Below are 21,858 nucleotides of genomic sequence, written 5' to 3' on the forward strand. Positions count from 1 at the left end.
GGATGACCGCAGTGGAGAGCCTGGTGAATGACGTCGGCACCATGAGTGAAGGTGTCCAAGGTGTCGCGCAGACGGTAACGGCCATAGCTGAGGGTCTCGGCAGAATGTCCTCCCTCCCACCCTCCCATGGTAGCTCACCTCTGCGGAGGGTCCCTCACCCCCACCCCCCACAGAGCACTAGGGTGACAAACCCAGCACACCCGTTCTCTATTCCTGTGGGCAAAGATTGCTTCTCAATTCCTCGACTCCCCGCGGAAGCGCTTCCGCCAGGTTCACGTTTTCCAAAAGGAATGCTAATCTGCGCAGACATGAGCACTTGCTGAGGAGACCGATGAATGACAGAAGGCTGTTGGATATGGGGTTGCTCCTGTTAATTGTATGGAAATGGGGCTTAAGTGATGATAATTGGTTTCTCGTCACACTGCGGCGAGATCCTGATTTTGCCTACTGGAGCAGGCCAGCTGCATCACAAACTGTTTGGCGCCTGGCATGAATCTTGTTTTTGGATTCTCCCACTTTTCACTGGCCTCGTTATGCTTGAGTGTGAGTGTAACGAGGCCAGGAGATCGTGCCCCATGTCCCTAATCAAAATCCATTATTAGCCTGAGCAGGTAAATGCTGGCTATTTGCACTTCTGCAGGTGTCATGAGTTGTAAGTCCAGGCTGGTGAGACTGACCTTGTTTCATTGATTGTAATGGTTCCACACCCTTAGGTGTGCTTCCACAAGGATGAAGGTTGAGCTTTGTTTTAAAATTACTGCTAGAAATTTCAGGAACAGTCGACAACTTGCAAATCATTTGATTTAGCAAAGCCCATTTCTTTAGTGAAATATTTAAATCAAACTTGACGTCCTGCTTACGATCTCATTCATATCTTCGGGACATGACATAACAAACAATTAACATATCTCTAACAACCCCCGATTTTAATTGCAGTGCTCAAATACCACACTTTGGGGCGGCTTCTCCGGCCGCATTGTGCTCAAGTAACGCTGCTGGAAAATCTCGGGAGAGGCCTCCAGCGAGTCTCCCGACAGGTTCCGCACCTTGCGAGATTCACCAGAGTCCCGCGAGACGTCGGAGTCGGAACTCCGCCACAAATATGCATGACCAAACGCTACTCCTGGATGTAGGTTGGAACCCTACTTATGACCTACTCAGCCAAGATCAACCTGACTCCATCGATTCACCGGCTTCCCCAGGGAGGCTGCAAAAGGGCAATGATCAGTGCCGGTCCACACAAAGGTGGATCAGGCGGTAAGGCACCTGGGGGTCTTCCGGGCCATTAGAGATCCCTGGGTGGTCAGGATATGTGCAGGGTGGCTCCCTGGATGTCACCCTGGAACGCTGGCACCTTGGCACTGCCAAGATGCCCATATGGCACTGCCAAGCCAGGAGGAGTACTGCCTGGGTGCCAGGGTGTAGTGCAAGCGTGCCTGAGTGCCATCGAGGCATAACCAAGAGTCAGGGGATGAGTGGGGCTATGCCCATGGAATTAGGTTGGGGGGGGGGAGAGTGTGCAGAGCAGGTAAGAGCAGAGCAGGACGGGTGGGCTCCTAGAAGGGAGAGGGTGCTGTAAGGGGGCTAGGGAGGACCTGAAAAGGGGATCCCCTAAGGACCCCATAGTGGGGTGTACTCATTTGGGGGTGTGGGGTCGTGTCCATGTGTGTGGGAGGTGACGTTGCCCATGGGTGGGTTGTGTGGGGGCCCCTTTGAAAATGGCAGCCCGATCTGAGTTCAGCTCCCCAGGGCTATAAAAAATTCTAAGGGCGGGATTCTCGGCAGTGTTCGCTCGGCGGTGGAGAATCCCGCCCGAGTCAATGGATTTTTCCACTGTTCTTGCCCATGGTGTTCTTGCGGTGCGCTGGGCGGATGAATCCTGCCCTAAGCGTGGGTAAAGCAGTGAGAAACTCCCAAAAGTGCAAAAAAGTGACTAACTGTCATTGAATAACAGCGGGGAACTCGCCGGCAGGGCCGGCGGGGCCGGCGGGGAACATCCTGAAAAACCCACCACAAATTAACTTAGAATTTCTTTGGGAGAATTGCACCCTTTGTCTATGATTTTGACTGAGGTGCATTTATTGAGCTTGTAAGGAGGAATTATGACCGTTTTCCTGTCTTTTCCAAGTAGTCTGCCTGGTTTTGGCTTCCGATTAACAGGAGGACATGTTCCAAAGAAGGCCACAGTCCAAGAGCAGAATAAGGAGACACCGGTTGGACTAATGATTACCTGCGGTGGGGGTCTGAATCTTGGTTAGGGGATCTCTGGTCCTGGTGAATGGAAGCAGGTAAACATTAAGGGAAGCAATCTTGATCCTCTTAAGCTGCAGGAGAACTATTCCTGCTCCTCTTAGCCCACAAGAAGTGCTGTAAAAGTACTTAGGCTATGGACCAGGTGCTGGAAAATGGGATTAGAATAGATAGGTGATTGATGGTTAGTGCAGACACGATGGGCCGAATGGCCTCTTTTTGTGCTGCAAAACACTGTGACACAGCAGTCTTCATCACCCTTTATCTACTGTGCTTCCTGAGAGGCTCAGGTTAAACCTAGAAAACAGATACAACAGTCTCCTTGATGCAGGTTAGTTGCCCCCCCCCCCCCCCCACCCCCTTCCCCACCATCATCCCTGCTCCATGCCCCATGTTTGTTGAATGAAAGGGGGCTGTTAGAGGCTGGTTTGCGAATTTTAATGTCGTCTTATGCAGCCTGATCCAAATCCATTCTTCTTTGAGGATTAAAATTCTCCCACTTGTTTTCTGTCCTAAGTTTGGGCAGGTGGACAGATCCTTGATCCCCGTTTTCAACAGTTTTAAACCTAAACGGAATTTTACCTTCTTGTGATCGTCTGGCAAGCCCTCTACCCAATCTACTGTTCCAACGTGGAACCCCCACAAACAGCTGGCACTGTTTATGTTGGCATTGCCGCCGCACCCACAATCCCTTTGCTTGACAGAGTGAATCAGGATGGAAATCAGATTGAACCACATTGTTGCTCTAGTTCTGTCAATACATGTCTCACCAGACATGCAAATAATTAGCCTGTATTAATGTTTCATTCTAAATTACTCTTTCAGACTTAAACAATTGCTTTGGTCACTATTTTTTTTAAATGCACGAAATCATAATCTTTTGGGGAATAAAGAGCAGCAGCAACAATATTCAGCAGGGAGTCACTAAATTTGACATGGCTGCTGGGAGCCCAGCAGTAAATGACGCATTCAATCTTTTTTGACTGGTGTATTGTTTCACATGCTCACTTAAATGAAGCACTCCAGTGGCAAAATAATTGACATTTGACAACAGCTTAACAAATAAGTAGTCTGGGTAGCAAACTGTGCAGATGGTGCTCAGATTCTGCCTGTGATTTGCACTGCCCAAGGAATGTGCAGAACAGGCAATGTGAGGAAACAAGGCAATCTGTTGTATTTGGATACAGAGGGCAAGATGATTCAAGTCATTTCAGCATTAATTTTTAGTTACAAGGGCATTAACTGCTCCCCTTCTAGGGTGAATATGTGGAATACGGTATCTTATGAAACAAACAGGTGGAGAGAAAAGTATTGTAGGAAGCTACTGACAGCTGTTGTTAAAGCACTGACATTTATCACTATGTAGCACTGGCACAAAGCTTTAATTCCCAACTATAGTTAGCTCAAACCTCTTCCGTGTTTCTGTAGGGAGCGGCCAAGTGGAGACCAGATGCTTCCTCAGGATAGAGGGAATAATTAGAAAAAGATAATTTGCCAGGCCGCACCTCGATACCTGTTGTTAGTCAGCTTAGAACAACATTCATGGAGGCCTAGGCACAGGCTTGTTGACCCAATTTTTGAGAGACAGGTTGCGTAAAGCCCCGCAATACCAGAGGGAATAGAAATTGAGGGGATGGTTTAGCACAGTGGGCTAAATAGCTGGCTTGTAAAGCAGACCAAGGCCAGCAGCGTGGGTTGAATTCCCGTATCAGCCTCCCCGAACTGGCGCCAGAATGTGGCGACTAGGGGCTTTTCACAGTAACTTTATTTCAAGCCTACGTGTGACAATAAGTGATTTTCATTTTGTTTCAAATTGGGATGATTGTGCTGCAAACCAATGATATTTAAATATGACTTATGCAGTTCCCTACCACGGAGGTTGCCATTTTACATTCTTTACTACAAGGGCACTGCCATTCTAATAGTGACAGGAAAAAAAAAACATTTCCTTTCCTACCTCCGAATTGTTTTATATTTGTTTTAAATTTATCTTTAAAAGATATGGAGACACAAGAATGCGAGTATTTGTATAATGGGCGGGATTTTCTGGTTGCGCCTGCCCTGAGACCGGATATTCCTGCCAAGGTCAGTGGGCCTTTAAATGGTCTGTCAAATTTCCGTCCCATTTTGACGATTCCCGTGGTGGGCTGAACCCGGGAAATGCACCCCTATGAGTGACTTTGTTTAGATATTGGCTGATACCATTGAACAGCACAGCACTAGTTCTTTTCAATGTTGGCAGCTTCAGATTTCTAAAGTTAAATCAAGGGCTTGGCAGTACACAAATGTTAGTCCATAAACACACATCAACCGAAAAGGTCTGATGCCTTTGCTGTTTCTAGGTGGTGCAGATCTAGCCCAAGTCTTATGGTCTTCTGATTATGATGTTTAAAACTGGATTTGTTTTTGTGTTTGAACCTCTGTTTGACATAGAACCTCACTGAACATCTCCTGCACTGCTTGTCAGAACCTGAAATGAAATTAAAACAAGTCAGAACCCCCTAACCTGAGGGTTTTATATCTGTTTTGTAGCTTGGACAGACAGGCACAATCCAGTCATTTTCTGACAGTCACCACTTTGACTGCCCCATTTACTATATGTATTTTTTATGATTTTATTTATTTTATTTCCATTATAATCTGGTTTAGTATCATAGTCCCAATGATGAAAAAGCAGATTATGATATAGGAATAACAATTGTGGAAGAGGGAGAGAATTACTGCATGTATTATAAATCTTCACATGTCACAATTAACACTTTCTGTAATGTTGAGTGATGAGAATTGGCAGCAATGTTGAGCAGGATCGAGAGGTAGGAAGTTAACATAAGGAAAGTGATGCATTTATAAAGCACCTAATCACATCTCGTGAAAATCTCCCAAACTGCAATACATACAATGAATTACCTTGGGGTGAGGCAAAATAATTCAGTGTGGCAGCCATTTTACACAGAGCAGAGTACCACAAATAGCAATACGACGAATAACCAGTTGATCTATTGGTATTATACGGGTTAGATTTGATTCATTATTGCCACCTTTGTCACTTACTCATGTGTAAATATAGCATTATATTTGTTAGCTGTATCATAGCGGCACATTTAACGCTTGTAATAATGCAATGTTAACAATCAGAAACTGGGTGAATTAGAACTAACAATAGAGCTTTAGTAGAATTGAAATTGATGTGTTCGAGCATTGAAGGAATTAAGGTCAGTTTGTCTTTGCTGAACATGGATGCAGAAAAATTCATAACATAAATAGGATTTTGTATTCTTTTAGATTTTAGTGCAATATATTTTACAAATCATGCATGCTTCCTGTTTACTTTTTAACCGGTCATTAATCTTCCTATTATATTCGCAGAATGAGGGATTATATTGATCTTTGCACTTTACCTGTGAGCTGCTAATGTAATTTGAGTGATGTGACATCTCTGACAAAATAAGGAGTTTAGCATCTAACACAGTTTGAGCTCACTTTGTACTTCTACTTAAAATGTATTTATTTAAATACAGCTTAGATGTGGGATTTGAAGAAGAATTTCCAGATGCTGCACTTGCAGCTTCTAAATCTCTTGGTTAAATTGACAGTTGCCTATTGGGCAGAGTTGCTAGGAGAGGGTGAATAATCATTACTTCACCATCAGCTGTTTACGTGCATTTGTGAAATAACAACCCGTGGAGCGCCATCTTATCTGGATTTCTGTTTTCAAAGGTGACGTGGTTCTACACTGAGACGTCCAATCTGTTTCTCTATTATTTTCCCTGAAGATGTTATTTGTTCTTTTGTTGTTTGTGTGCACAGCACTGCACAGCTATTACCAAGTATCTGTCCCACTGCTTAATAGAACTAAAGGGAGGTGATTGGAATGACCCAATTCTGTCCACTTCCCTTCAGTCTTAATCTTCAAGTAGCTTCAACAAGCATCAAAACTGTGACCAATATCTAAAATTCTCTGATTTATCCCGAGAAGAGAGTCATTAGGAGAGTCTGAAAGATTAAAAGCTTTTTTTTGTAAATATCTCTAAGAAACCTGTATGGATCTGCATTTTTAATCCAGTTATTCTCAGTAATTGTGCTTGCTTTACCATTTGAAACTCCGGCACAGCCATATGTTCAAGAACATCGTCAAAAAAGGTTGACGTTGCAGTACAGCAAAAGCAGTCGGATCCTTTATTAAAACCTAATGTTTTCTGTTGAAGGTGCTGTGAAATGCGCCTGTTGTTGGGAATTTCATGAAGTGAGTGTTGCTTGAAGTTGGTGAGCTTGAGTCTAACTGTAGCTATTTTATCCCAGAATTTGTACCATGGAATCCTCACCCACAGAGATGAAGGATGTTGACAGCAGCTGTCTCGAGTTCCTCAAACCAGACAATCCTGAGAAAATGTGGATTCGCTTGCAGGGATTGTAAGTATTTTCCTTATATTTAATTTTTGTACTTTCAAGATGTTGCTACCCCACCATTTTTCAACTTCAGTCGAAAACCTACACTCCCCAAGCTCAGGACATCCCAAAAGATATTATAGCCGAGGATGTATTTGCAATGTAGCAATTATCCAGAAAATCTGTTTATATATATATGTTTTTATAACGAAAAAATGTACCAGGAGTGAAGCAAAATCTATTGGGCAGATTCTCTGCTTGCCGACGGCGATTTCGTAATTGGTGATCGGGGGGAGATTCCCCTTTGACGGCGAAATTCGGGAGCACCTGTTTGACGCAGGTTTCATATGCTCCGCCCCTTCCAAAAATGTATCATCGCGGCGTGCGCCGCACCCTGTTGGGACGGCCTCAGGATGTTACCTGAAGGGCCTTACCTGATGCTCCGCCCCAGATGGACCAAGTTCACGATGATGTGATTCACTTGTGCTCTGAGTTTTCATCAAACTTGTGTGGCGGCTGCGGACTATGTCCAGCGCCGCCACAGTCGGGGGGGGGGGGGGGGGTAGCCGTGCCGCTGGCTGGGGGGGGGGCTTAGGCGAGTGCTGCGGTGGGTGGGTCCAGGGATGGCGAGGGGGAGTCCAGGAGGGGTACTATCTGGCAGGTTGGGTCCCCGCGCTGCCAGCTCTATGTTGTACAGCGCGACCGCTGCAAGTCATCACCGTGCGCATGCGTGGCCACGGACGCGGCCATTCTCCGGCTGTTTTTGGCGCGGGAACCAGAAGTTTCACCTGGTGCCGCTGGTAGCCCCTCACCAGTCCCGGAATCAGTGAGGGTTCGGCGCTGAGTTTGGCATCGTAGAATGTCACAGTTCCCATGCTGGCATCGGCACTTAGCTGCAAAATCGGAGAATCCAGCCCATTGTTCTTTGTTGAGATACAGGGCGCAATTCTCCCAAAAATTGACTAAGGGTGCGATTTGATTTAGCAGCCGCATTGCACCCATGTTGGATCGGAGCTGGCTGGGTGAATAATGGGAGAGAGCAGAATCGAGATTCATGCCAGGCACGAACCATTTTACAATTCACTCCCAGTGGCGAGTTCCGAATATCATTAACCCTCTTTTGCATTAATTTCAATCTCATTAATGCGATTGAGGTCCATAAGACTATAAGACATAGGAGCAGAATTAGACCACTCGGCCCATCTAGTCTGCTTCGCCATTCAATCATGGCTGATATTTTCTCATCCCCATTCTCTTGCCTTCTCCCCATAACCCCTGATCCCCTTATTAATGAAGAACCTATCTATCTCTGTCTCAAAGACACTCAGTGATTTGACCTCCACAGCCTTTTGCGGCAAAGAGTTCCACAGATTCACCACCCTCTGGCTGAAGAAATTCCTCCTCATCTCTGTTTTAAAGGATCGTCCCTTTAGTCTGAGATGATGTCCTCTGGTTCTAGTTTTTCCTACAAGTGGAAACATTCTCTCCACGACCACTCTATCCAGGCCTCGCAGTATCCTGTAAGTTTCAATAAGATCCCCCCTCACCCTTATAAACTCCAACAAGTACAGACCCAGACACACCCAGAGTTCTCAACCGTTCCTCATATGACAAGTTCTTCATTCCAGCGATCATTCTTGTGAACCTCCTCTGGACCCTTTCCAAGGCCAGCACATCCATCCTTAGATACGGGGCCCAAAACTGCTCACAATACTCCAAATGGGGTCTGACCAGAGCCTTATCCAGCCTCAGAAGTACATCCCTGGTCTTGTATTGTAGCCCTCTTGACATGAATGCTAACATTGCATTTGCCTTCTTAACTGCTGACTGAACTTGCACATTAACCTTAAGAGAATCATTAACAAGGACTCCCAAGTCCCTTTCTGCTTCTGATTTCATAAGCATTTTCCCATTTAGAGAATTGTCTTTGACTAAATTCGTCCTTCCAAAGTGCATATCCTCACACTTTTCACATTGTATTTCATTTTGCCACTTCATTGCCCACTCTCCTAGCTTGTCCAAATCCTTCTGCAGCCCACTTGCTTCCTCAATACTACCTGTCCCTCTACAGATCTTTGTATCATCTGCAAACTTAGTAACAGTGCCTTCAGTTCCTTCCTCCAGATCATTAATGTATATTGTAAGAGCTTGTCAAATGCAGTCATGGGGATGACCTTTCAGGGGTGTTGGGCTTGGTCATGAGGCACGCCACCCCTGGGCCGGGGGTGTGAGGGGCTTTTGCAGCCTCCAGCTTTACAGCTAAACACTATATATTTTTTTAAATTTAGATTACCCAATCATTTTTCCAATTAAGGGGCAATTTAGCGTGGCCAATCCACCTAGCTTGCACGTTTTTGGGTTGTGGGGGCGAAACCCACGCATACACGGGGAGAATGTGCAAACTGCACACGGACAGTGACCCAGAGCCGGGATCGAACCTGGAACCTCAGCGCCGTGAGGCGGTTGTGTTAACCACTAGGCCACCGTGCTGCCCTGCTAAACACTATTTTAAATGAGGGATTAGCTTTGTTCGTTGTGAGAGCGCACTGTATGTCCGGCAATCTTTGATGCCTGAACGGTGTGCCTGAACTCTCGGAGCGTCAGAACCATAGAGGCAGCTGCCAAAAATCAAACACTAAAGAGCAGGGCTTCACCACTGATAATCCTCTCATGGCCAAAGGGTAAGTGGTAAGTGTGTGATTGAGTCGGGGTGTGGGGTGGAGGGGGGGGGGGGGGGGCTGTTGTAGCAGAGCAGGCCTCCCTAATATTCTCAGCAGAGGTCTGGGGCCTAGGAGCTCCTGATGTGGCTGGGCGTGAGTGTACAGAGCAAGGTTTGCCAGCACAACTGACTCGCTGAGAGAAGGTGGGACAGTCATGGTAAGTGTGGGGTTTTTCGGGGGAATTTGAGGGTACCAGGATGGAAGTCCTAACTGATTATCGGTCTTTCTCCTTCTACAATTCTTTCCAATATGACAATGTTTGTCTCCCCAGGATGCACATCAGTGGTGGAAGCAGCCTGCTGCTTTCTGAAACTTGTGGCCTTTGATACTGTTGCAGATGTCCTTTGAAATGAAATGAAAATCACTTATTTTCACGAGTAGGCTTCAAATGAAGTTACTGTGAAAAGCCCCTAGTCGCCACATTCCGGCGCCTGTTCGGGGAGGCTGTTATGGGAATCGAACCGTGCTGCTGGAATAGGAATAGAGAAATACAGCACAGAACAGGCCCTTCGGCCCACGATGTTGCGCCGAACTTTTGTCCTAGGTTAATCATAGAATTTTGGACAATTTGTCATGGCCAATCCACCCAACCTGCACATCTTTGGACTGTGGGAGGAAACCGGAGTACCCGGAGGAAACCCACGCAGTCACGGGGAGGATGTGCAGACTCCACACAGACAGTGACCCAAGTCGAAATCGAACTTGGGACCCTGGAGCTGTGAAGCAATTGTGCTATCCACAATGCTACCGTGCTGCCCTTAAGAAGTTAACCTACACTCCCTTATTCTACCCTAATCCAAGTACCTATCCAATAGCCGTTTGAAGGTCCATAAATTTTCCGACTCAACTACTACCACAGGCAGTGCATTCCATGCCCCCACTACTCTCTGGGTAAAGAACCTACCTCTGACATCCCCTCTATATCTTCCACCATTTATCTTAAATTTATGTCCCCTTGTAATGGTGTGTTCCACCTGGGGAAAAAGTCTCTGACTATCTACTCTATCTATTCCCCTGATCATCTTATAAACCTCTATCAAGTCGCCCCTCATCCTTCTCCGTTCCAATGAGAAAAGGCCCAGCACCCTCAATCTTTCCTCGTATGACCTACTCTCCATTCCAGGCAACATCCTGGTAAATCTCCTCTGCACCTTTTCCAAAGCTTCCACATCCTTCCTAAAATGAGGTGACCAGAACTGCACACAGTACTCCAAATGTGGCCTGACCAAGGTTTTGTACAGCTGCATCATCACCTCACGGCTCTTAAATTCAATCCCTCTGCTAATGAACGCTAGCACACCATAGGCCTTCTTCACAGCTCTATCCACTTGAGTGGCAACTTTCAAAGAACAATGAACATAGACCCCAAGATCTCTCTGCTCCTCCACATTGCCAAGAACCCTACCATTAATCCTGTATTCCGCATTCAGATTTGTCCTTCCAAAATGGACAACCTCACACTTGCCAGGGTTAAACTCCATCTGCCACTTCTCAGCCCAGCTCTGCATTCTATCTATGTCTCTTTGAAGCCGACAACAGCCCTCCTCACTATCCACAACTCCACCAATCTTCGTATCATCTGCAAATTTACTGACCCACCCTTCAACTCCCTCATCCAAGTCGTTAATGAAAATCACAAACAGCAGAGGACCCAGAACTGATCCCTGCGGTACGCCACTGATAACTGGGCTCCAGGCTGAATATTTGCCATCCACCACAACTCTCTGTCTTCTATCGGTTAGCCAGTTTGTTATCCAACTGGCCAAATTTCCCACTATCCCATGCCTCCTTACTTTCTGCATAAGCCTACCATGGGGAACCTTATCAAATGCCTTACTAAAATCCATGTACACTACATCCACTGCTTTACCTTCATCCACATGCTTGGTCACCTCCTCAAAGAATTCAATAAGACTTGTAAGGCAAGACCTACCCCTCACAAATCCGTGCTGACTATCCCTAATCAAGCAATGCCTTTCCAGATGCTCAGAAATCCTATCCCTCAGTACCCTTTCCATTACTTTGCCTACCACCGAAGTAAGACTAACTGGCCTGTAATTCCCAGGGTTATCCCTATTCCCTTTTTTGAACAGGGGCACGACATTCGCCACTCTCCAATCCTCTGGTACCACCCCTGTTGACAGCGAGGACGAAAAGATCATTACCAACGGCTCTGCAATTTCATTTCTTGCTTCCCATAGAATCCTTGGATATATCCCGTCAGGCCCGGGGGACTTGTCTATCCTCAAGTTTTTCAAAACGCGCAACACATCTTCCTTCCTGACAAGTATCTCCTCAAGCTTATCAGTCTGCTTCACGCTGTCCTCTCCAACAATATGGCCCCTCTCATTTGTAAATACTGAAGAAAAATACTTGTTCAAGACCTCTCCTATCTCTTCAGACTCAATACACAATCTCCCGCTACTGTCCTTAATCGGACCTACTCTCACTCTAGTCATTCTCATATTTCTCACGTATGTGTAAAAGGCCTTGGGGTTTTCCTTGATCCTACCCGCCAAAGATTTTTCATGCCCTCTCTTAGCTCTCCTAATCCCTTTCTTCAGTTCCCTCCTGGCTATCTTGTATCCCTCCAGCGCCCTGTCTGAACCTTGTTTCTTCAGCCTTACATAAGTCTCCTTCTTCCTCTTAACAAGACATTCAACCTCTCTTGTCAACCATGGTTCCCTCACTCGACCATCTCTTCCCTGCCTGACAGGGACATACATATCAAAGACACGCAGTACCTGATCCTTGAACAAGTTCCACATTTCACTTGTGTCCTTCCCTGACAGCCTATGTTCCCAACTTCTGCACTTCAATTCTTGTCTGACAGCATTGTATTTACCCTTCCCCCAATTATAAACCTTGCCCTGTTGCTCGCACCTATCCCTCTCCATTACTAAAGTGAAAGTCACAGAATTGTGGTCACTACCTCCAAAATGCTCCCCCACTAACAAATCTATCACCTGCCCTGGTTCATTACCAAGTACTAAATCCAATATGGCCTCCCCTCTGGTCGGACAATCTACATACTGCTGGCCTGCCTTGGTCTGCTTTCAGAGCCAGCGATTTAGCCCTGTGCTAAACAGCCCCTTGATGGACCTGGTGCTGGGGGCCCCCATCCGACTTACCGGTGTCACTGGCGTCGCCATGCCAAGCTGTTCCATCCGCTGCCCTTGAGAAGTGCCAGTGTCAAGAGGGCGTCGGGATTTAGAAAAAATGGAGACTGCCGTGGCCTCCTTGGTAACAAGCCTCCGTGTTGGCCTCCAGCGCTGCTTCGTCCTCCGTGACTGTGTCTGCAGTGCCCTGGGGGTACTCCATGGGTTGGAGGAGCAGCTGGAGTGAGCTCCAGAGGAGTCATCTGGCATGGCCAGCCCTGGAGACTCCCTGTTGTCTGTACCATGCTGTCAACACCCTCAGCTCTGGTCATGCTCTGCAGTGCCTCAGCAATGGCCACCTCCACATGAGACATATCCCTCAGTGACAGGAACATGGTGTCAAGGCCCTCAGCCATGGTTATCACAGACTGAACTATGCCTTGGACACCATCACGCAGGACGTGGGCGTTGTGCTCCAGGTTTTTTACCGTGCTCCCCGCCCTAGCAGTGTTGGCCTCGGTGCCACCCATTGTTGGCAGCATCTCCTCCACATGCAACCTTTGGGACTCCAATCGGCTGGAATGTCACTGACACTCCTACTGAATCTCATGGCTGTGTCCTATCATCTAAATCAGCTCTGGGAGAACCTTGTCCAGAGGCTCGGCATCAGGCTAGGCAGCGCCGGCCCTAGGGTTGCTGGCGCCCCGGGCAAGCTGAACTTCGGCGCCCTTACAAGTATAATTTTAAAAGATTTTCACAAGGAGAAAAACTGAAAATGTAGAATAAAAATTCAGCAGTTACAATACAACTTGGCGGCGTTCACAGCTCAGCCACTCTGTACAGTAACGCGAACCGCTTCCCGGACCCACTGCTGGAACAACGAGTCACCCCAGAGCCATTTGGCGAATAGTTCTCATTTAGCCTCACAACTTTTAATGGGTAGAAATTTTTTCGTTTCTATATTCTGTCCAGGACCGATCTTCAATTCACTGTGTACACAACTAACCTGTCTCTCATTTAAAAAAACAAAAACTTTCTAACCCTCAAAACATACCATGATGGTCAGGACAGGACCCGAACGCTGTCCAATTGATAACAAATGAAATGTTTCTGAATCACCCGAGCGACGATCCGCGAAACCTTCTCCCTCAGATGCATGTGCTGCACATTCAGTAACTTTAACCAGATGTCAGACTTTTCCCTTTTCGCGGCTGCAAAAGGACGTCTGAAGCGAACTCGTGATTGTTGGCCTCTGCACCGTCAAGCGGTCTCAGGCGTGTGGTCAAGGGGGTGAAAAAAAGTTGGAGCAAAGTTTCGGAAGAGTTTTGAGACTTCAAAGGACAGACAGCTGAAGCGTCGCCGGCGCTCCGGTGAAGCTCTGGTTTCTCCGGCGAGTTAGGGAGCTGATTGGCAAACAGCAAGACCGGGGTACGGTCAGTTGCCACTTGGTGGGAGTCGTTGCCCTAGACCTTGAAATGCCCGAAGTGCAGCAACGCCGCTCGTGTGAAATGGACATGGCCGTGGCATTTCAGGCTGGGCGCGCGGGACTGTGAGCCAGGGGCAGGTTAATCAATACCAACCCTGCAGTGATTCCGGGAAAAGTGTGGGAACGATTCATTTCACCCCCTCCCCGCGGTGAGAACAAGAGGATAGAGAGAGAGAGAGAGGAAGAGAGGGGTGGCTCGGAATGCGGAAGGAGCTTACCTGAAGAAGAGTTTGGAGAAGGCATTGGTTTTTTCAATGGGTGATCTCTGCATTGTTGTCCAGTGGAGGGTTTGGAGTACCTGAGGACAGACTCTGCCCGCACACCCCACCTTATTAACACTGCCTGATGATGTCACTACTGGGCACTGAGAAAGAGGAGCGAGAGAGAGAGAGAGGCTGAAAGTTGACAGCATTGTTACCTTCTCCTCCCAATGACAAAACGGAATTCTCTGCCAAAACTCAGATTGCTACAAATTGGTGTCCATTTCTCTGTAATCATTAACGACAGTAAAAAAATGTGATTTATTAATGGTTAACACACCAAATACACTGGCAAACACACCTGTGATTAATTTTTATTTTACTCTACTCATCTACTCATTGGGTGAGACAGTGTATAATTGAGGGAATTATCCACCCCCCCCCACCCCCCAAGCCTGTCTGCCCCGTCCACAGAGGGAATCTCCACTGACAGAATCACTTCACCTTGTTCTCTTGTCTGGTCAATATGTTTGTTGTTGTTGCAGATTTCTTACAACAGAATTAGTATTTCCCCGAGCCAAGGCTGTTGATTCAGGCGACTGGAACTCTTAACCTTTTTTTTTGGTGGGTGGTCACACGAAGTGGAGAGAGAACCTCGGAGCTAAGGTTTGGAATCCGGATCATTCTTCGTCCAGTGAACGGGAAGCAGAACTGCAAATACAAAGCTAATCCCATCTGCAGATCTCTGTCTCCACAGAGGCTGTCAGACCTGCTGAGATTGTTCTGTCTGTTCTGGGTGGGGTGGGGGGATGGGAGGGTGGATTGTCTCCGTCTCCGGCATCCTCAGTGATTTGCTTTGATCTAAGTGGTGGTGGAGTGCTGCAGGTATTTGATTCTAACAAGACGTTATTGACATTTATATGCGGCGGGGCAGCCCTGTGGCCCCAGCAGCAGGCCCAATGGTTGTGTTTACCAATCCCCCCCCACTCCCCCTCCATATGTGAACCCAAATGTAGAACTGGGCTTGCTTCACTATCTCGGCAGACATCAAAGCAAATATGCGTCTTCCCTTCCCGTTGAGGACTTGTTCAAAAGTCACTAAAGAAATCTCACTGTACCAGCAATTCACAGCAATGACTGAACATTTGTAAAGGGTTCCTAGCGCCTCCTAGCACATGGCGCCCCGGGCGACTGCCCGAGTTGCCTGTACCTTGAGCCGGCCCTGAGGCTAGGACCCAGCGGTGTCCTGGATCGAGCAGACTTCTGACGACAATCTGCCTTGGATGTTCTAGCCGCCACCTGATGTGCAACTGTGTAGTGCTCACTAGATTGTGCCCCAGACGCCTGTCCACTCATGTCGCCCACCGAGATGCATGTCTCTGCGCTGGTGGAAGGTGCGGGTACAGCTGTGACGCCTTGTCGGTGGTTTCCTCAGAGCTTTCCTCTGAGGCGTTCTCTTGGGTGCTGGTGGTGTTGGTGGGGGGGCATGATCCTAGTTGGCCTGGTCTCATCAGATGGTGATCCCCCTTCTTTGGCTGGGACAAGGAGAGTGCATTGTGAGCCACAAGCTTAATGGGTCAGGGAGAGTCTACAGCAGCTGGCATGTGTGGGCACTGCACCTGGGGACATGAAGGGGTTGTGTTGGTGGGTGCCAGTGGGTTCTGAATAACAGGCATGAAGATCAGGGGCGGGATTCTCTCAGCCTGGGGCCGGGCCAGAGAATCCTTGTGACCGGCGCGAATCGTGCCATGCCGCCCCGATGCCGGCACGCGATTCTCCGCATTGGAGCTGGTGTGGTTGGCACGTCGGCAGTCGGGGGCCGCTCTACGCAGCCGGTCTGCCGATTCTCGGGCCGAGTTGGGCCAAGCTGTCGTGGAAATGCCGAATCCCACTGACGCCCTTTTAACCTGCTCTCAGCCGGCGGGAAGTGTGGAAGGGTTGGGTGGTGGCCTGTGGGGGGGGAGGGGGAGGGGGGGGAGGGGCGGGGGTCCAACCCCGGGTGGCCTCTGATGTGGCCTGGCCCGCGATCGGGACCCATCGATTGGCGGGCCGGCCTCTCTGTCTCCCGGCCTCCTTTCTTCCGCACCGGCGCCTGTACTCCTGCTCCATGTTGGGATGGGGCCGGCGCGGACAAGGGAGACACCGCGCATGTGCGGAAATTGTGCCAGTGGGACTGCACATGCGTGGGTTTGCACCGGACCCACAGTGCATGCGCCGTCCCCCCGTACCCATTCCATGGCCGGATCAGCAGCTGGAGTGGCGTGAACTGCTCCAGCACCCTGCTGGCCCCCTATAGGGGCCAGAATTGCTGATCCTGGGGCCTTGTTGACGCCGTTGAGAAACACAATGGCGTTTCCGACGGCGACAACACTTAGCCTCTGGATCAGAGAAGCCCGCCCCAGATGTGTGGACGGTGTATGACAGTGGATTCGGAGGGGTTGGGAATTTGAGGGGTGGCAAATTCCAGGAGGAAACCTTTCTTAGTGCAGCCTTGGCGGACAGAATCTTGCTGAGGCCAAAAAACCCCACAAAGTGCTGTTGAATATCTGTTTCTAGGTGCTGGAGCTGCTGTGAAAGACTCCGCTAAACGTGCCCGAAACTGGCCAGAGACATTTTTCAGATGAATCACACCCACTGAAACAGTCCATGTTCAAAAGCAGAAAGCTCTGAATCATATCCAGCTTTGAGCTAACAAGTGGGAAGCAACATTTGCGCCATACAAGTGCCAGGCACTAACCGTTGTAATTCAATGGCTGAATCCATGATTAGAAGCATCCTGGTGTTACCATTGACCAGAAACTGAACTGTAAAAGCCATATAAATACTGTGGTTTCAAGAGCAGGTTAGAGTTGAAGAATCTTGCGGCAAACAACTCACCCCCTGACTCCCCAAAGCCTGTCTACCATCTACGAGGCACAAATCAGGAGTGTAATGGAATACTCTCCACTTGCCTGGATGAGTGCAGCTCCAACAACACTCAAGAGGTTTGATACTGTTGCTCTTTTTAATGAGTGGAATGCTATACCACCAGCGTCACCAATAATGTTTCCAATCGACACCGGAGACACCAATAATGTTGCTCTTTTTAATGAGTGGAATACTATCCCACCAATCGGCACCAATAATGTTGCAAAATTAACTAGATATGGCAGTTATTAATGATAATATTGCTTTTCAGAGTCGCCAGATATCAAATGATACCACTTCAAGGCTTTACCGGATATCGATCAAAAACCAAACAACCAGTTAGTCAGTTCAAGTTCAAAGATACATTATTTACACACAAGGATTACTTCGACATGCAACATAAAACACTACAAGTTAAACTACACCTAACAACTACAATAACCTATACTTAACTTCAGGACAACCGGCTCTTTGCAGATGAACAAAGCCTTTGTTTGGATCTTGCGTGGCTGGGTGGAAGGAATGGCTTCGTTTCTGCTGGGCTCCTCCGTCTGGTAGCGATCGTTGGTCTTGAACTTGTCTTCTGGTCGTAATGCTACACTTGATTTTAGGCATAGGCCGGGGCCAAGAGAGACTGAACACATGGCTGTGTCTCTTTTTATCCCTCTGGGATTTTGCGCTCTTTGGGGTGGTTCTTAGCTTTGGAACGAATAATTCGACAGGCTTCGATCACTGCCTTTGATTTTGGCCAATAAAGGGGCGGGTACCTTGATGGTTGGGAGTGGACTGAGCAGTCATTGACCTTGGCTCTTTGGGCTTTCTTAGCAAAGGGAGTGGCGCTGGTTAGTCTGCATCTGTATTGGTTACCTGAGTACAGTCCTTTTGTTCTGGGGAAATGGGCCATTAGAATGCAAACAAGTGGGGGTTTTGATCGCGTCTAGCTATCTGGGTTGCAAATACACACACAAGCTCTGAGTGTGTCTGAGTCCTGGGTTGGCCATAATTCCCATGGTCCTTTGCAGGTGGCCATCTGAGATGGCTACAACACCATCCAGGACAAAGCAGCCAACTTGATTGGCACCCCTTCCACAAACATTTACTACTTTCACCACTGACGCAGTGTGTACCATCTACAAGATACACTGCAGTAACTCAACCATGGCATCATTAGACTTTAATTCCTGATTTTTATTGATTGAATTCAATTTTCACAATCTGATCTGGTGGGATTCAAACCCATTCTCTGGATTCCAAAGCTAGTGACATTTCCACACCACCACCTCTCACTTGTAAGGGAAGGTGCCATGGGAAGGATTGTTGGTGGTGGGGGTGACTGAAGAATGGGTCAGGCTGTCATGGAGGGAAGGGTCCCTTGGAATGCTGAAAGGGGAGGAGAGGAGCAGATGTGTTGCATGATTTTATTGTGCTCGAGATGACAGAAATGATATCGGATGACCGAAATTTGGAGTATGGAAGGTGAGGTTGAGGAGAACACTTATCATGACTCTCAGAGGGAGGGGAAGGTGTGAGAGCAGAAATATGAGAAATGGGACAGGCATGGTCGAGGGCCCTGTCAACCAAGGAAATCCTCTTTACATTACATCTGTTCTGCGGATGCCAGCTTACACACCAGTAATTACATTTGTCAATAATAATTTCTCTCCACCATTGTTGCCCATACCCTTGGCTGTGTCTATTTTTAAACAATTCATGGAGTTGACAGACTGCACATGACGTAACATTTAATAATAATAATCACTTGTTGTCACAAGTAGGCTTCAATGGAGTTACTGTGAAAAGCCCCGAGTCGCCACATTCCGGCGCCTGTTCGGGGAAGCCTGTACGGGAATTGAACGGGCGCTGCTGCCTTGTTCTGCATTACAAGCCAGCTGTTTAGCCCACTGTATTAAACCAGCCCATTTCTTGCTGCAAAAATGAGGTAACCCCCAAAAATAGGCGCAGGGATCGTGATGTCAGATTAACCTACACCTGCTCTTTCTGACCCAGGCAGCATGCTAAACTTTGTGCTTCCTGCTGATCTACATGATTTCATTGTTCAGCCAGCGCTAAACACGCCATTGAGTTTTTTAATGCATGAGCAGTGAAAGCACTGAGAGGTTAGCACAAAGTCGAGTTAACCTGCACCACTTAAAGGTATTAAATAATAATAATAATCTTTATTATTGTCACAAGTCGGCTTACATTAACACTGCAATGAAGTTACTGTGAAAATCCTATAGTCGCCACACTCCGGTGCCTGTTCGGGTACGCAGAGGGAGAATTCAGAATGCCCAATTCATCTAAAGGTAGCACAAGTGGATAGCACTGTGGCTTCACAGCGCCAGGGTCCCAGGTTCGATTCCCTGCTAGGTCACTGTCTATGCGAAGTCTGCACGTTCTCCCTGTGTGCGTGGGTTTTCTCCGGTTGCTCCGGTTTCCTCCCACAGTCCAAAGACATGCAGGTTAGGTGGATTGGCCATGATAAATTGCCTTTAGTGACCAAAAAGTTTAGATGGGGTTATTGGGTTACGGGGATAGGGTGGGAGTGAGGACTTAAGTGAATCGGTGCAGACTCGATGGGCCGAATGGCCTTCTTCTGCACTGTAAGTTCTATGTTCTAACAAGCACGTCTTTCGGGACTTGTGGGAGGAAACTGGTGCACCCAGGGGAAACCCACGCAGACACGGGGAGAACGTGCAGACAGTGACCCAAGTAGGAATCAAACCTATGACCCTGGTGCTGTGAAGCAACAGTGCTAACCATTGTGCTACCATGCTGCCCGGTGGATTTTGAATTGAGCAGGTGCTGGAGGACATCCTGAGAGTGAGATTCACTTGGGAAGGACACGTGAATGGCAGAACATGAAAGAGTGGTCTTCAAGGTTCGCTGATAGAGTAACTGAGACAATTCCCTCTCAATTGCAAGGCAATATGGTACGTTACCTCAGATAGCCACACCTGAGCAAAGAGAAGCAGGCATGGCCACATGTCTCCACCCCAGTGGAGGAGTCTATGTTCACCATAAATGCAGTAATCATGCTTGAGGCTATAAGCAGGGGTGGATCTAAAACCATCGAAGAGGATGGATGTTCTTTACTAATCCTCTTTCTCACATCATACACATTTTTACTCACAGCGGTTAGCTCGGAGATGTACTCTGAAGACTCTGGGTTGATATGGCCTGCTGTTGAAAGCCGCCACTCCCCCTTGCAACTGGTTCTCCTCGATGTCACCTCTGCTCATTTTCTCTTTCATGGCTCCAGGCAAAGGGGCATAAAAACTAGAGCAGACAATGATTGGGAGCAAGTGCTCTGAGCAGAACGCTTCATGTCACACCAGGTACTGCAGGCTCTAACTTTACAATTTTTAGCAATCCAAACCTCCAAACACTTGTTAATTCACCCAATATAAATTAATCAGCAATTAATCTGTCAGTAGTTGATGGTCCCTTTAAATCGCTCTGTTGGGGGACTGAATACATGTTTTTTTTAAATTACTTTATCAGAGTTAAAAAGCCAGAGCTCAGAATGTGGACATGGACAAATCCCTAATCCAGCACCTTGCCTGTTCCAAAAAACCAATTCAAATTGAATCCAATTCATGGTCCCCACAAGAGAGACATACCGAATCCAGGCATTACACCTGACCTCACACTCATCATAGCCAAAAGACCAACTGTGTGACATTAAGAGTCAACACTCCCTGGAGTCAACATTTGATGAAGTGTTGAAGTAAAAATCACTCTGCTGGAGTCCAATCAGTGTTAGATGCTGATTGACAGCATAATCTTCTCATTTTGCATACTTCCCGCACACTCTCCCAGTGCTCACTGGATATTTGTGGATGGCTAAATTCAAAGTGAATGTCACTGATCTTGCAGGAAAACCTGTCCCACATTTCGTTATGGAGTTTTGAAATATGAATTTGATGTATTTGAGCATATTTAAAACTATTTCCGTGATTCGTTTCACAATATAAAATCATGAGTCGAGAAAATTAGTTTAATTTATTTGCCAGTAGATGAACTGAAAGAAATCCTTTCAAAATGCAATGCTTTATTTTGACCTCATTCATTCCATGCTCCCAATAATTTGAAACTATAATTGACTTCATTGGAGAAAGTGGTTTGGATTCAATTATTTAAGGAAGAAGAATGATCTTGGGCCAGCACATTTGAAAATGACGAAGCAATTTCATGTCTCTTCTAATGAAATAAATTGCCTATCCGTTGGAGCTGGTGATTGAACTGTCTCTTTAAATCATGTTTAATGAAAAACATTTGAGACTTGAGATTGTTGCAAAAGCTTCATTTTCTTTTCTATCGGAGGAAATAAGATTTTAGGACAAGCAATGATGCTGGGAGATGCAATTCTTGACTGCAAATTGACATCATGTTGGGTGTACGGACTAAAACAAAATGTAAATAATTACTCCATTGCATCTTCTCATGGATGTGCAGCATAATAGTGTGACACTTTCGAGAGCCAAATCAAAAGGACATCTGCAAATTTTTATGGTACATTTCAACATGAATATGTTCTACAACTACCATTTAGATAAGAGAAGGAGCAGCTTTACTTCATATTTTGATTCAATGCCAATGTATGCTTTTGTTAAAATTTGCTGTTGCACATAATTACATACAATTATTTTAGCAATATTCAATGTTTTAGGATTATACACTTCTGTTTATATCACATCATGCAGGATAAAAAAGGTAATTAGATATGAAAATATTACTAATTGTTGGAGGCTGAAAATAGGATGATGCTATACCTATATTTTGTCCAAGACAAATTAAGTCTAATGTCG

At 46.9% G+C, this 21,858-nt stretch overlaps 1 protein-coding gene across 3 annotated transcripts in view; it reads left to right on the forward strand.

Moving 5' to 3' along the window:
- Window positions 1-21,858, forward strand: part of pde1a (phosphodiesterase 1A, calmodulin-dependent) — a 725,115-nt gene that overhangs the window by 184,114 nt on the left and 519,143 nt on the right. For 2 of the 3 annotated variants that reach the window (XM_038789235.1, XM_038789236.1), the window contains exon 3: window positions 6,550-6,660. In XM_038789235.1, the coding sequence (XP_038645163.1) occupies window positions 6,550-6,660 (111 nt within the window). Of the gene's footprint in view, window positions 1-5,866; window positions 5,968-6,549; window positions 6,661-21,858 lie in introns of those variants that run through there. The other variant, XM_038789237.1, reaches the window with a different exon arrangement.

Source organism: Scyliorhinus canicula, chromosome 2 (genome assembly GCF_902713615.1).
Source record: "Scyliorhinus canicula chromosome 2, sScyCan1.1, whole genome shotgun sequence".
Lineage (NCBI taxonomy): Eukaryota > Metazoa > Chordata > Chondrichthyes > Carcharhiniformes > Scyliorhinidae > Scyliorhinus > Scyliorhinus canicula.